We start from the raw sequence: 16,900 nt of genomic DNA, 5'->3' as shown, positions 1-16,900 counted from the left end.
GTAGGTTACATCATTGGCAAGAAGATGATATTTGGATTTTAACATGTAGAAATATTAAATTATTCCACTGGCAGAATAGAACAGCAAAATATTTTTTAAATCCTGAGAAATTATTAAATCTTGGCATTCAAAGAGATTTGAATGTCCTTGTACATGATACACAGGAAGTTAAAATACAAGTTCCAGAAGCAATTAGGAGCCTGAATTCAAAGTTTTTTTTCAATTGCAAGAGATTTACTCGGCAGGATAAGGAAGTATTGCTACAATAGGACTGCATTTTGTCAAGACTATTTCTGAGTTACCATGTACAGTTTTGGTCTCTGTGCCTAAGAAAAGGATATACTTGGTTTCAAGGCTGTGAAACAAAGGTCAGTAGATTGATTAGTGTGGTGAAAGTGTTGTCCTATGAAGAGAGAATGTGTGAAAAGGGCTCTCTAGAGTTTTCTGAGATATAAAAGATTGTGAGAGGGCTTGACAAGGTACTTGCTTAAGGGTATTTTGTTATATTTGTTCCCTGGATGTGGGAACCTTTAGCTAAGTTATTTATTGGTCATTCCTAGCTGCCCTTGAGAAGGCGGTAGTGAACTGTCTTTTGGAACCATTGCTGTCTTTGGGATGTTGGTACATTCACTGTGCTGTTGGGAGCTATGACACCTCCCTCCCCCCCCCCCCCCCCCCGGGTTTTAAACTAAGGGGCAAGTCTAATGCTAAGACCAGTTAGAACTGAGCAAATGAGAAATGTCTTCATTCAAACATTTGTGAATCTTTGGAATTCTTCATCTGTAAAAGTTCAGTCCTTGAGTATATTCAAAACTGAGATTGATAGATTCTTGGAATCTAAGGGAATCAAGGGATTTGGAGATCATACCGGAGAGTGGAATTGAGTCAAGGATCAGCTGTGATCTTATTGAATCGGGGCAGGCTCCAGGCTGTACAGTCTCCTGCTGTGCCTTTTTCATAAAGTCTTATGATGTTGATAGAAACTGGCTCTGTATGCTAATTGTTAAGATGTCTCAATTTTACTTGTCACACACAATAATCGTCCCGTTACAATCAAGTCAGATTAAAAGCCTCCAACCCCACCTCCACCCACCACAACCTCCACCTGTTGACTTAACAAGGTTCCACTGGACTGACTCTTCCGTGGGACAAGCAGATACTGTGGTAACTGAAGGGAAAACCAAATGACAGGCGAATGGATTCGTTACATTGGGCGTTTCCCCTCAGCAACGAGAGCCAAGATTCAGAATGTGTGCGTGTAGTATTGGAAGCGAACTCCCACTGCCTGGCATGATTTCTGTGCTCTGCTTTGTTAACTGTATGTGGGTTCTTGTTTGTCTGTGTTTAAACTAATGACATGAGCATAAAATGTTTTTATTACATTAATCACTGTCAGTATCTTCTGGAAAAAAGCTCTTTGATGTAAACCTCTATTGTAGGAAACCGTTTTCGAAGAAGAACAAAAGCAATATTCACATATGCTGGACGATGCAAAGTAGTTAGTTTCGAAGATTGTTTATTTTGCACTTTGATAAGATTGTGTCTCCTTACGTAAATCCAAGGCTGTAAAGTCAGTAAAGTCAATAGCGCTGTCATTTTGGTTGTAAATCGTTCGATACCAACTGTAACAGTTATGCCATTTCCTCAGTGTTCAAGTATGTCTCAGGATTTTCGCCATTAATAATACCCATTGTATTGATTCAGCAGCAGCTACAGGCAGATACCAGGCTGTGAGCATTGCAAAAATCGCAGGCCTTTTGAAATCTGTCGAGGACGTTCCTGCCCCTCATCTGCCGCATGAATAACATTGACGGTTAACGCAAAAGCCCGAAAAAGTACGTCCCATTAGTGTGACTCGGGGCTGTTTGAGATAATAGGATCACAATGAAGTCCCGTTTCTTTCTCGCACCTTATTGAACATTCTCCGAAATGTTTCAAAGGGTTTCATTTACAATGAATTATTTTCAAGGGCAGGGACTTGTGTTCTGACGGTAGACCCGAGTGTCCATTTTCGCATAGGATAATCCCACGGAGATCAACGTGACGAATGGAACGAGGGCACTTTCTCGCTCGTACTATTGAGGGAGGAATATTGTCCAAGAAAACACATGAAACTCTCCGTCCTCAAATAACACCAGAGAATCCTACCCAAAGCCCTGCGACACGGTGGGGAGTTAGCGCCTCCTCTGAAGATTGGCACCATCAATTATCCACAGGCTGGCACCTCTGGCAATGCGTGGTCAGAGGGAGAAATACTGGCATTACAAAACAAAACAGGTTATTGTTTCAGCTCGGCGGTCAGAGCAGGTGATAAATGCACCTGAAAATATAGGAGTATAATATTACAGGACTGGGAAAAGTTACCTCCAGCTAATACTGGTTTTGTGGCATGAATTTCGACCTATTAGCAAAAGAGAGACGCTGAGAGATCTGTAAGTGTAAGGGGGATGCTGGAGAGACGCGGTCTGTAAACAAGAGATATGCTTGGCAGCCTGTACGTACAGAGTAAGGGAGATGCTCGGCGGATCTCTTAGTGTAAAGAGATGCTGGGCGGAGGTGGAAGTGATATGCTGAGGGGTGGTGGTTCTGCAAGTGTAAGAGAATGTGGAGGAGAGGTATCCCCGTATAAGGGAGAATCGGAGGGGAGTCTCTAAGTGTAAGGGAGATTCTGAGGGGAGTGTAAGTGTACTGGGAATTCTGAGAGGGGGGGGGTCTGTAAGTGTAAGGGAGGTAATGAGGAAGGGTGATTCTGTAAGTATAAGGGAGTGTGAAGGGGAAGTCTGTAGGTGTAAGGGAGATGCTGAGGGAGGCCTATAACTGTAAGGGAGATACTGAGGGGTCTGTAAGTGTAAGGGAGATACTGAGGGGGAGGTCTGTAACTTTAAAGCAGATGCTGAGGGGGATCTGTAAGTGTAAGGGAGGTACTGCGTTGTCTGTAAGTGTATGGGAGATTCTGAGGGTTGTCCCTACGTGTAAAGGAGATGCTCAGGAGGGATGGCTCTGTTAGTATGAGGGAATGTGGAGGGAAAGTCTGTAAGCATAAGGAAGAATCTAAGGGAAGTCTGTAAGTGTAAGCGGGTTTCTGGGGGTTGTCCATCGGCGTAAGGGAGATGCTTGGCTTGGAGGTTTGGGTTGGAGGTTCGGTAAGTGTTAAATGTAAGAGCCTAAAAAAAACATTCGCCGGGAGGTTGCTGCTGCCTGTCTGCCTTTGTGAAAAGCGCGTTTATTTTGGACGAATTCGAAGAGCTTCGTTCCGCAGAAGCTGTTTTGTGTACTTCAAACTTTCGTTTTCATTGGCAAGGAGAATTCCCAGCTGTGGAGAAGTGGCGGATACTGTCTGGAGGTTGTGGGAAAAGTCCGCTGTCGCTTCCGAGGGCTGCTCGTTTCCATTGCCTGTGGCGTGTTGGGGCTGGAGATAGAGTGAGAGTTTGATCGAGAAAGTGGGGTCCGGCGCCCAGTGGGCACGCACGCGCACACACACACAAGTACTTTACTATTCAGAGCCGCCTCGTCCTATGTTCTTTAACATAACAGCTCTGAAACAGCGGGACTGTACGTTATGCAAGCGTCTCCCTTCAAATGTCTGCTTCTTGTGTAAGTTTGAGATTTTTAACAATAAGCAAAGCTGGTGGAACACAAAATTGCCACTCCTGACCATCTGTTTATCTATGAGGTGCACATGACCCTCAGAGACGGGACACCCCAATCAGCTAAAGGCCAAACAGATTAAGACCAAAAATAAAACAGAAATTCGTGCCTCTGAGGGGAAATTCAGTCCGCAACTTAGACCAGAAACAGGGAGAAGGAGCCAATGCCTGCTGTCGGAATCAAAAGCGCTTGCAAGACTAGAGCTTGGCAATTGCGACTCTTTTCCCGACGGAATGGAACAATTCTAGTGGGGGGTGGTGTGGAGGTGGAGATCTCCGGCGAAAATCGCTCCAGAATTGACCGATGAGGGGACGGGGAGGTTAAACTGGCTTAAAAATCCAATAGATTTCAACCGTGTGGGTCATCTGTTGCATTGTAACCCCCCAAGGGTCTGGCTGACTGTACAGGTGAGGAGATGAGGGACCGGTAAAGGATGTCAGATGACAAGCTAGGACCAGGACTGACTGGCTCTCGTGAATCCAACAGTGCGCTGGAAAAGGCATAGGAGTCCGATCGTTTCACCTCTTTGGAGCATGTCATTGAGATGACAGCCCAACCCCTTCTCAGCTGATGCCCAATAAGAGAGAGACACAGACTGACACCTGCTTAAATAGAAAAGCCCAGAGCTCAGGGACACAAGTCAGAATCTCTGATCAGCAAAAGTAACGGGGGTGGGTGGGAGGGGAGAGAGACCGAGAAAAAAAATACAATCGGCATCCTGACTACAACTCGTCTCGCCAAATCGATACTATGACTTCCAGTGAAATCGAGATCCCCAGCGAGGTGAAGACTGACCCCGCCACTCTGATCGCTTCCCTCCAACTGCTACCATCCCCAACACCGAACCTGGAAATCCAACACACCAAGGTTCGTGCCTTTTTCCACTAAAGTGTGAGCAAGAGTGCCGAGTAATGGCACTCCAGAGGACAGGGCAGGAGGCTGACGGGCTGCTGTAGCTCTGCGTGTGCGCGGTTGCTGATGTGTATACCCTTGTAGATATGATAGCCCTTTATAGATCATGTTTTACATATGGTCGCTGTAATCCTTAGAGAACATCTTTGCTATATCGAGCTAAATTTGAATCGGGAGATTTTTTTTCTTCAATTTGGTCAGCGTACCAGAAAGATGCTTCAGCTATTGTTTCAGACTCGCCTGCCTAGCACCCACTGCAGCGTGCTCTGTGGGCACCAAGTTCACTTTGGGAATGAACCAGAGGCTATCCACTACGGAAAGTGCGAGTCCCTGATTTCACACTCCAACTCTATTTTTCTCTATTTCCAACACCTTGCCGAATAGTTCACCCCTCGTCTCTTATTTATTTGGCTTTTAAATGATTATGAGAGCAGCAGGTGGTTTTGCCCCGCGAGGGGCATCTTCACAAGGGAATGAAAGTGACAAACAGAAGCGTGGAGACTCATCATCACAGGCCTCCCGACTGCTGTGCGTAAAACCACAGCTTCAGACGAAATGAAAGCATGGGGGTTGTGGATGCGGAGCGGGGGTTGTGGATGCGGAGTGGGGGTTGTGGGGGCGGCGACGTGTGTGTCTGTGTGAGTGTGTATCTGTGTTTGTGTGTGCGTTTGTCTCTATGGTTGTGTAAGTGTCTGTTCCTGTGTGTCTATGTATATCTATCTGTGTATATGTGTGTAAATGTATGTCTGTGTATATCTGTGTGTCTGTGTATGTATATGTGTCGCTGTGTGCATGTCTCTGTATGTAGCTGTGTGTGTATCTATGTTTGTGTGTGCCTGTGTATATCTGTGTATGCATCTATGTGTGCCTGTGTGTGTGTGTGTGTGTGTGTGCATGTCTGTTTGTGCCTGTGTGTATTTTGTCTGTGTTTATCTGTATCTGTGTGTGCCTGTGTGTGTGTGTGTGTGTGTCTGTTTGTGCCTGTATGTACTTTGTGTGTTTATCTGTATCTATGTGTGCCTATGTCTGTGTGTGTGTATCTGAGTGTATCTATATCTGTGTGTGCCTGTGTGTGTGTGTGTGTGTGTGTGTGTGTGTTTCTGTGAGTGTATCTGTATCTGTGTGTGCCTGTGTGTGTCTGAGATACACGGAGACGGGTCTGAGACTGATCCCTGAGAGACCAATGGCTCACCTTGCCCCTCGGGCAGGATTTATTATCGGGTGATGCCGAGGTTGTGATCGGAGCGCGGCGGGCACTTTCTTTCTCTCTCCTCGCGGTCTGGGATATGCTGATCCCTGATTTGTCACTGATTGTCTTTCCCAAAGGACTTGTTGGAGCAGTTGGCAGCTCCTTTGAAACCTCTGATCTCTGTGATGCTGCCCGTGCAGCTTCCAAACGAGCACTTGATTCAACCTGCACTGTTACAGTTCCCTGCCATTTGGGTGAATTTTTTTAAAAAAATGTAATAATTCCGCGACTCGATCATGCTTAGAACCAACAGTAAAGCGATCGGTGGTTTGGTTCAAAGTTGACCGAGTTAAAAAACCGAAAGAACTGCGGATGCTGTAAATCAGCAACAAAAACAGAAATTGCTGGAAAATTTCAGCAGGTCTGGCAGCATCTGTGAAGAGAAATCAGAGTTAACGCTTTGGGTCCGGTGACCTTTCTTCGGAGTTAAACATGCTCAGTGGTGGAATACACTGCCTGGAAATGTGGTGGAGGCAGTTCGATTGGGACTTTGAAGAGATGCATTGGATGATTGGGCAGAAATGATGAGCAGGGATATGGGGAAGAGGCAGGAGGCTGACACCGGGTAATAGAACAATGGGCCAAACGGCCTCCCGCTGTCTCTGTGCTTCCCTTGATGTCCCTTTGTCTTAGTTGCGGCTCAAGCTGTTTGCGACCAAAACCAGATTCCCCGCCCCGTTCAGGTTTATGTGACATTGAAGCATTTGTTTGTAGATTTTCTTATGGAAGAATTAATCTTAATTTTTTACACACCCGGGGGGATGGTTTTCCACCGGGAGCTCTCAGAGCGATGTGTGCATCTCGCATTCTGCAGGGATTTTCTTGCGCTCACACCAATCTCCACAAGGAGCGGGGGAGATTTATGGCTATTTTCGCGGCTTGGGAGTAGAGTCTGGCCTTTAATGCAGCTCTTTAATGCAGTATCCACTTTCCTATTTATTATAAAGAAAAACAAACCGCCGGAGTAGGACAAAACTTGGAAAGTGATGCTGCTATTCTCTTTCAGAAACGAATTGGGACGGATGGTAACTTACTCATGTTCTTCTAGCATCAATCTACATGAGAGCAGTGCGGGGAGGGGTGGCTTTGGGGGCGATGGTTAATGTGTGCGCATCCATAATTAGACTTTGCACATTGTCGCGCCGCGCTGTGGACAGGCTAAACAGTTGAACGCCCCTGAATTATTTCTGAGTGAAACATATGAAGAGGGTGCAGTTGACAAATTCACAGAAACCCCTCACTCCATTGAGAGCGTGTGTAAAGTTGCGGAGAGTCGATATAGCATGGAGTCCCAGGCATCTACAGCGCGAAAAAGGCCCTTCGGCTCATCGAGTCTTTGCCAGTCAACAGCCAGCGCCTAATTAATCTAATCCCCTTCCCCAGTGCTCGGCCCATAGCCTTGTATCGCATATTTAACATAACACAAACTGATGGATAGAACGAAAGACGCCTCGGGCATGTCGTGCTGATCTGTAACGTGTTTCAAATTGATGTTGATCGCAATCTAGCCTTTCCTGACACTCCCAGTCTCGGGGAGTTCGTTCCATCTCACTGAGGGAACGCAGGGCCTATGTGAGAGCGCAACTGCAAAAGTGTTTAAAATATTCCGTTCCGCTGTTGAACCAGCTCAACCTCCATTCAACTGGATCCCAGAGCCTACCAACGAGAATAGTTTGATTCATTCTGAATTCTTACTTTGAGAAGGGCTCCTGCCCATCTTTAAGAAAATAAACAATAATTCTACAACGGCATGGACAAGAGAGCCAGCGGGGTTACAATAAAAACGGAGAATGTGTTCACACTCGAAGTGTTGCACTTTAAGTGGAGTTTGAGACCCAGGTCAGAGTCCGCCCGACACTAAAGTGAGGTGCATTACAGTACATAGATCCGAGCCCGAGAAGATGGCACAGTGGCTCTGAGGTTAGCACCAGGTTCGATTCCACCCTCGGATGACTGTGTGGAGTTTGCACATTCTCCCCGAGTCTGTGTGGATTTCCTCTGGGTGCTCCGGTTTCCTCCCACAGTCCAAAGACGTGCAGGCTGGGTGGATTGGCCATGCTAAATTGCCCGTAGTGTTGAGGGATGAGTGGGATGGGTCTGGGTGGGATGATCGGAGGGTCAGTGTGGACTTGATGGGCCGAAGAGTCTGTTTCCACACTGTAGGGATCCTAAGATCTGACTGTTTTTCACCTCAGAACCAGTTTAGGCCTTTACATCCAAATTACATTTTACACGTTTAACATGATGTGAAAGTGAGATAACATTTTCACTCTTCCATTTGACAAGGCATTGGGTGTGAATCTGGTATACCGTCCACCTGCTCTGACTTTGAACGCCTCGAGCTTCTTCACTCTGTTATTTAAACATTTGCCTGTAACTGTTGGCTGACGGCTCAGTTCATGGTGGAAACAACTCTGTGTATGTGCGGAGATAGTCCTTTTCATGTGTGGAGGCAGGGATGTTAATGAATGCAGAATTCCATGGACGCGGGTAAAGTGCTCCAAGTACACGACCGACTCCCGGCGTATCACCTATAGGTAGCTGCAGGCAGAGATGAGCCAGGCAGCATGGACAGCGTTCTGATGAATAATCATGATCGAACTCGAAATGTTAACTCTACAGATGCTCCCACACATGCTAAGCTTCTTCAGCATCCTCTGTTTTCATTTTCTGAACAGGGTTCTCCATAGTTGGAACTCAATTTAAGACTAGCATCTGCAGCATGGATGTAGCCCATGAAGTGTTTGTTTGCGTTCAAAATTGGTACAAATTCATTGTTGGCAAGCTATTTCTTCCTTTTGCATGTATAATATTTGATGAAAGTTCATAGAATCTGTGACAAGGATGGAGGCTATTTAGGCTATTGTACGTGTCCTGGCTCTTTGACAGAGCTAGCAACGCTCTCTATTACCACCTTAATTCTTTGTTTATTTTTATGTTGTATATCCAATTCTCTTTTGGAAGTCAATGCTGAACCTGCTTTCAACACCCTTTCAGATAATGAGTTCTCAGATCAAACCAAGTCACTGCATGAAATAAATTCTCACCATCCTTCTTACCAATTGCCTTAAACTTAGCCTTCCTGTTAATTGGAACAATTTCTCTCTACCTTCTTTCAAATTAAATTACTCCTTTTGAAAATTTGTCATGGCAAAAGTAGCTAAGAAAAATTGGTATCAAAAATCAATAGATTTGGTTCTTCTTGTAAAATGATAAGTTCAGTTCTATTACTTTAGATGAACAATTGTGTAATGGAGGGAGATTGAAGGCCAGGGCTGATAGCTCTAGACTATGTATTTATATTTAACATTTTTGGCTTATTTTACAATTATTCAAAGGTGATGCATATTCTATACAAAGAAGTGTTAAGTAATTTGATCCAATTTTGTTAACTATGTTCCAGATTCCATAATGATTTTTATTTAATATATTCATTTAAAAAACAATTTTACCAAGCATACAGCGTCCTATTTCTAATTCCATATTAAAACAAATAATTAATAATTATTACATCATACCTGCAAGCTTCAGATACTTTCCATGTACTTGATACATGAGAAGAAAACTAAAAAGAATGACATCAATGATCCAACTCTGACAGATTATTTTAAACAATTTTCTTTCTTGTCAACCTCCTCCTAATGATGTTGGTTTCTTCATTCTATGGGTAGGAGCTGCTTTCTGCAATTTGACTGCAAATTCTTGGCACCCTTTCACCAATGTGCCCGTATTCAAGTCACATGCAAACACATCCTGCAGAAGTCACTGAATAGTGATTAATAGTGGGAACACTGACTAATTTTCTCTACCTATCTTGGAAACATTCAGACTAATTTCATTAAGTTGACTTCTGTATCAGGTAACACAGCCCAATCTAGAACTTGAACTTCGTCAAGGACTCAACTGGATATCATCACTGAGCTACTGGGGAAAAACTAAAATAGGTTTATTATAAAGTCACATTATGAGAAGTATTGTTTTTGAAATAAACTATGAAGGTATATCAAGTCCAAACAGATCACGAATGATATGCAGAGTGATACCCGGATAGAGTAACCCAAAATACTGTGGACAGAGAATTTTTTTTGCATTGTGTAATCTATAGGACTATGCATGGTGCATTATCTGGATTAAGTATTCCTTTTGACTATAGGAAGTGTGACATTGGAATTGAGTAGTGCACATTGATTGTGAGCATTTTGATGACTTGATACTGCTTTATAAAATCCCACAATTTCTCTTACCTATAGTTCTTCACATTATAAAGTGGAGAAATCAGTCATAGTTACCTGAAGGTATAAGTACTTTTATCTTACTTGCTATAATGCTTGTTCTAGCACAAGAACATATAGAGAAGCAGTAACAATAGCGTAAACAGCATTCACAAACTCTTAGGTGTGCTATGTCATCTCAGCCTCAAAATATACAACAATAAGACAGATTCCAATGTAATTTAAAAGGTGCATGCACTACTGTTAATGGCTAATCAATTCAAATCAAGTTCTAATTTGTAAAATTTATGAAAACTACTAGACTTTTAAAGCTCTATTAACTGGTCACTGAAAATTCCACACAAAGAATTCAATGTTTTGTTTGATTTGTTTGCTAATGAAGCTATCATGGTGAACAGCAACTGAAGACACAAAGAACCACATGGTTTAACAATTAGCAATTAGTTTTTATTGATTGAAGCAGGGCAATCTCATAATATGTAAATTAATTATTATGCAAATGGTGCACAACATGGAAATCTGCCTTTTTCTGCTGCTATATTCCCTACTTGCCTGATTCTGCACTGGTCAAAACGTAGCACAGGTTATGGAATATCTGAATCTTTACCAGAAGGCCACAGAATTTAGCCCAAGCTCTTTCAGACAGTTATGACTTACTTCTATGGATTTAGTTCCGGAATGGCCTTGCCTTGGTGCAGCATTCTAGCATTGCAATACTCGAAGTAGAGTCACAGTCAGCTTGCCAAGTATGTCTCTGATGGGGAATTGAAATCAATTGTTTAGAACCTGTGGTTCTTTCAGTTGATGAAGATAATACAGCCAAACACAGCTTGCTACAACATAAACTGGAGATAAATCAAATATAAAATTATTTTAAAGACATATTTATTCCAAGTTCCATGGTTATGATATTGAATAAAACTGATTAAATCACCCTGTTTTAATTGCTATTACTTTAGTAAACTAATTGAAATTAATCAGCCTGCTCAGACATAATAATAATTTAAACTCTGCATTAGACACTGTTCAGTAATACCTGTTTCAGTTCCACCAGTAAATCCTGTACGTATCAGAATTCAAGTCTGATCTTGGTTACAGATTACATTTTAGCAGTAAATTACTTTGGGGGAAATCTGACTCTGACCATGTAATGAGCTCACACTTTAAGCAAGTACAAATTAGACCTAATTTTCCTGAATGTTTTCTTTGAGGAAATGTTTCTTTTCTACTTAGGCATGAATGTCCCATTAGATAAACAAGCCCTTGATAACTTATTCCTGAGTAAAGACATTTCCCTTTCTACACAAAGTGGTTGTGTGTGAGTAGGGCTCTTTGTAGTTGCCTCTCCCAGCTGTTTGCCTGAGCAGTTCTCAGGGGGAGTGGAAGCAGCGAACCTGGAATAACAACAACATTAGACTTCATTTACCTCTCTAGAGAGTTTAGATCTTGCTAAATGGATTGAATTGACGTGATATTGTATACTAGGCTAGACCAAAGGGTTGCGGTGAATTAACTTTTTCCAGTTCCTTGAAACTTCCTTAAAGGGTGGCTGGTTATTAAGCTACATGTGTTGGTTGTAATTAATATGGCCTTCCATAACTCCACACGTTGATAGGTATTTGCACTGTCTGGGTGATAAATTTCACAAATGAAAGCATTGCTGGTGGTTCCAGCCATTTAGTGATTTTGTGTCACAAAGTTCAGTCTATTGGGCATAAATCCTGACTTGTAAACAGCGGGAACAGTAATGAGCTTTCTTCCACATTTTAGTATCATCATATCAAATTCATGAAAGGATTCCAGCAGAGGGAAGGAGATGGGATGCACTGGGCAACAGAAGTAAAGACCATTTATTCAAGAAAGCTTCAGGTTGCTGCAGTGCTGGGGTTTGTTACTTCACACCTTTATCTCATAAACGCTGACATTTTGTTTGAAACTCTTACCTCAAGTGTTATGCCTAGTTTCATGTAAAGGTTAATCACTTTTGAGCTGTCACTATGTTTTTAGCTCTTTTAAGCAATGAAGTTGATAGCATTCCAGTGCCCCCTTGTATCTGGTACTTAGGATGATAACATTCAATTAAGTTGATATATAACTATCATCACATTTCTTTCATTTGTTGGCAGTCAGAGAATTTATTTTAATTAACTCCACAAATCATATCTTTGAAAAGAGCATTTGTTCAAGATAAAACAGCGTACACTGCCAGCAGTTTTGTCTGGAAGAGATATTCACATTATTCACCAAAGAGATAAGAACTCTTACAGAGTCCAAACTAATTCAATTGCCACTTGAGCCTGTGTAACACGAATTCTGCAAAGAGGGAGGCATTGGTATATAAGAAATGGAGAAGTAGTGGGCCGAGAATGTCCAAGAAGTACCTTCATCGTTTTGGCCTAAATTATTCCTTCTACCACTGTGCAGGTCAGTGGCACTGCTATTCGTCTCTGACCCAAGTGATCTGGAGTTCTTCAGATCAAAACTTAAGTCTTGCTGAGCTGAGATCAAACGGGCGAAGGTAGGGATACTGCCGGTGATTCATCATTGCCAAGGCGGGTGATTGGGCCAAATGGAGCCGTTGCAAATGAAGTTGACATTCCAGCGATCTCCTCTGTTTGATCAGGGGACCATTCTCTTAATAACATTAATTTTCTTTCAGCAACAGAGCATTGGAATCTCCTGTAATTATAATCCGGAATACAAGGATACATGTACACAGCAGGTTTTTGTTTACATGCATGTTAATAAATGCTCGTGTACAATAGACTGTGCACAAACGGATATAATTAACACGCATATTGTATTGTCACTAAATGTATTTAGCCTACCAATAGCAATACCCTTTTGAAAAGATATGTGCGTGAGTTACATGTTAAAAAGTTAAATTCACTACATCGCCACGTTCTTTCATTCCCACCTGCAGCCATTCGACAATACGGTTTTTAACTTGAAACAAATTTCTAGTATTTTAGTGAATCTTAACTTATCACTAAAATAATTTAATATTACTAGATTAACACCCATGTTAGTATAGCGAAAAACGGTTCAAACATTCATCCACTATTGTCAGCGAAGGTTCGTTTTCTTTGGCGACGGTGGGGTGTGCTATAATCTTGAATTGCCCTCTGAAGCTCAGACCAAGGTCGGGGGGAAAGTCTTTATTTGTTCAATTACTTTTCGAGGTGAACGAAGGCAAAATGTTCACTGAAATCTTAGTGGGCACCTCTGTACACGTGTTTTCCAACACGTGTACACGTCCGATTATTACAATATAATACAGAAAGCAAGAAACCAGGGTGGGTAAATGTATAAAATGCGATTTCAGAAATTAGTCAAAATGTCAATACTTGGATCCCACGAGGAAAGTTTGAAAATTTACTTGTAAATCGTAGCAAAGGTACAATGTGTAAAATATATCATTTTGGACTAAATTACGAAGCAGAAATACATTTGTCAACAGACATTCGATTAATGTTTTGTTTCAATAAGTAATTGTCAGTACTATTGTCATTGACCACAAATGCATAAGCCACTATGACCTTGCGTCCCGCATTCTGAAAATCAGCAAACATTCGGGACATAGCGTCCCTCAGATGTGTCGTTCACAGTAAGAAAATAAACACTTTGGTGCCCTATGGTTGCTCTGTTGCCATATGTAAATTTCACGACTAATTGAGGAGACAAGGAAAATAGATTGAGCAAACATTTGGTGCAAGTATTTTGTTCCATAACAAAATGTCAAGTTACATTCCTAGTTTCGTAACAGATTGATGGCCGATAGTTGAAGATAGTCAGTGTCATCTCCTCCCATTCTATCAATGCGAGGCAGCCCTCCCACCGAGCACTCTCACCAAGACACGACTGTTTCTACATTTCTAGTGCCGGTAATCCTTGTTGGTTCTGATTAGCGACAATGCAGCCTGCGCTAACACTGTTTGAGACCTAAACTGATACCAGTAAGTCTGTCTCGAACGACTTTGGAATGCAAAACGCAACGACCCAAAAGCAACATTGTATTTTTGGAGTTAGAACAATCAAAACAAAATATTATACCAAACGAACTTATAAAGCACACTTAAGTTGTTGAGGAAAATCCGAAAAAACTGCTGTGAATCAGAAAACAAAACCAAAAATGGCTGGAAAAGCTCAGCAGGACTGACAGCATCTGTGAAGGAAAAATCAGAGTTAACACTTCGGGTCAAGTATCCCTTCCTCAGAACCCCGAGGAAGGGTCACTCAACCCGAAACGTTAATTCTAAGCTGTTTGGTGATGTCTAGAAGTGAACGCATGATTGTATTTTGCTGGTATCCGAAGTTTACAGGGAAATATAGTGGTCCTTCAATTAAATTGAGTGCTGATCCATACAGTCCCATGTTTAGGGTTTGCGTGCCCTCCGATTGTTTTCCGATCTATTCGCACCTTGTTGGGACAGTACGAAATGGCATTGGCTGGCAAGGTAGAATTTTTAAGTGTTAACCCTGTTAAATAATAGAATCTAGTGGAGAATTGGCTTCTTCAAAATAAAACACATCAGATGCTGAAAATAGGTAATATTTTACCAGGAAGGAGGTGTTTTCCCGAGATAACCAGGGAAGAGAAATGTGTCTAACAGCAGTTTTAATAAATGCATGCAATCATCTCACGCCAAATCACTCAGGATAAGAATGGACAGTGATGCTGTAACGTTATTTGTAAAAATCCACGTAGACTTAAACAGTGCTTCAAGGGGGAAAAAAATAGTCGTTCTTTATGCCAATTAAGTTTTTCGTCACTCATATGCAGTAAGCATTTAGATTCTTGGCTGAGTTCCCTGTATAATTCACATTCTCAAAAATTATTTGCATTTTATTTCCCCTGTTCGATTGTGTTCTTGCTAGTCTTATCCAGAGAGTAGACTCACAGAAAACAGAATGGTTACAGTGCAGAAAGGGGTCATTTGTGTCCAGTTCTCTGCAATGGCAGCTCAGCTAATCCCATTTCCGTTGACCATGTTGTTCTGCCAATTTCTTTGCAAACATTTAGAAAGAGGTAAAAGGTTGAGTGCTCTGGATTTCCCTTCCCTTTAGTTTTTCCACCTAAAGAGGCAAGCCACATCCTTCAAGAATGCTTTGTGGTTCAATCTAAGATCATGATGCTTATGGAAAAAGAATTGTGCCAGCTTTTATGAACATCACACTGAAATCTAAATATTTCAGGTTTGGCTCAACTGTGTACAGTTAATGTTTTATGGTCAGGTAGAATTTCGCCCACCCAGATGATGGTTTTGCTACAAAATAGTGTGCAGCAGTCAAAAGTGAAATGGTGTGGTGTGAAAAAAACAACATATGTATTTTGAATAAGGATTACCCCTTAAATTGCTTAAATATTCAAAAAATATAGAGGCTAATAGTATGAATAATCCCCAACGAAACATAAGACATTTTTTTCAATTGCAGTGTGATTGAAGATTGGAGAAGGGATTAATAACTACTGGGATTAATAAGGGATTAATAACAGAATTTGTCAGAGTCTACTTGCAAAGATCAATAAAATCAATTTGTAGTTTTAATGAAATGATCTGAGATAGTTTAAGCAGGCCATCCATCACTGAGTTTGTGTTTTATTGGTTAAAACCAGCAGAAGTGCTTACAGATTTCTCCAGAATAGCTTGTACCCTAAAAAATTTTCCTGACATTTTTAAAATTATTCATTTTGTGGGATGTGGGTGTCACTGGCTGGCCAGTATTTATTGCCCATCCCTAGTTGCCCTTGAGAAGGTGGTGGTGAGCTACTTTCTTGAACTGTTGCAAGTCACATGCCATGGATTGACCCACAATGCCATTAGGGACGAAATTGCAGGATTTTGACCCAGCAACCTTTTGCTGGAAATTGCATCCTTCATACTACAATAAACATACCTATAAAGATACAATGTCAAACAGTGCTTGTGTGCTAATTATTTAATTACTTATCAAAATAGACATAATTTTACAATATTTAAACTGACTTTCATTTATGTCAATTAAATTTTGCCAGTGTTTGATGAGTAAGAACTCAGGCAGAGATTTTAATTTCAAAATGCAAAAGCTATTATTGTGAAAATGTCTAAAAGATCTAAAATATTGAGAAAGACAAAACTAAATTTTAAAGTAACAAAGAATGTAGAGTGTATGGAAGTAATCCTTGATGTAATGGTTACAAAGAGTTGTGTCCTGTTATTAGCAATGATTGGAAGCATTTTTTAACTTCCTGCTGATGGCCTGAGATACAAATAGTGCAGTTTTGTGCCACAACAAAGAAAAGGGAAAAACCATCTGTGTCTCATTGAAACTATAAAAACTCATCAAGATCACCTCGTCCTTCACAATAGTATTAAAAGATAATATTTTCCAGCAGCTGCTATTACCTATCATGACTCATTGGTAAATCACAGTCCTGACTTTAAAAGTCTTGTAAAGGAGGTAATCACAGAATTTCCACTGAGGGTTTCACTCTAATACATGAGACATTATTACCTGGTTTGGAAAACTCATCCTTAACCTGATATAGAATAACGTAAACTTTGCAGACAGTAAGCTTGGTAGTTTTCAGGACAGTGTATGTTACTGCAAATTGTGTAAACTGGTTCAGACAGAAACAGGATAATCTGGAATCATACTTCAGAGTAAAGGATTTATTCTCAGCACTGTTTGTTACAGCATGGTAAATAAATTGAAAAGTATTTACAGTGTTGTTAAACATTATGACCAAAGCAATTCTTGCCCTAAGAGGAAAAATAAACTGGTATGTATTAATAGATACCAGGTAGCCAGATTTAATTCTAGGACTTGCAAAATGCACACTCAGTGTAAACCTATTTGCTCAGTTGACGATCCATGG

The 16,900-nt window shown here is 41.4% G+C and overlaps 1 protein-coding gene across 2 annotated transcripts in view; it reads left to right on the top strand.

Annotated features, from left to right (window-relative positions):
- The first annotated feature begins 256 nt into the window (after positions 1-256).
- Positions 257-16,900, top strand: part of aldh1a2 (aldehyde dehydrogenase 1 family, member A2) — a 79,172-nt gene continuing 62,528 nt past the window's right edge. The window contains exon 1 of one of the 2 annotated variants that reach the window (XM_048562907.2): positions 257-368. Coding sequence is in view for 1 of the 2 variants with exons in the window: in XM_048562906.2 (XP_048418863.1) it covers positions 4,399-4,515 (117 nt within the window). In the remaining variant the exon portion in view is untranslated. Of the gene's footprint in view, positions 369-4,344; positions 4,516-16,900 lie in introns of those variants that run through there. The other variant, XM_048562906.2, reaches the window with a different exon arrangement.

This window comes from Stegostoma tigrinum, chromosome 33, assembly GCF_030684315.1.
Source record: "Stegostoma tigrinum isolate sSteTig4 chromosome 33, sSteTig4.hap1, whole genome shotgun sequence".
Classification (NCBI taxonomy): domain Eukaryota; kingdom Metazoa; phylum Chordata; class Chondrichthyes; order Orectolobiformes; family Stegostomatidae; genus Stegostoma; species Stegostoma tigrinum.
This window is presented reverse-complemented; position numbering and strand designations above follow the sequence as displayed.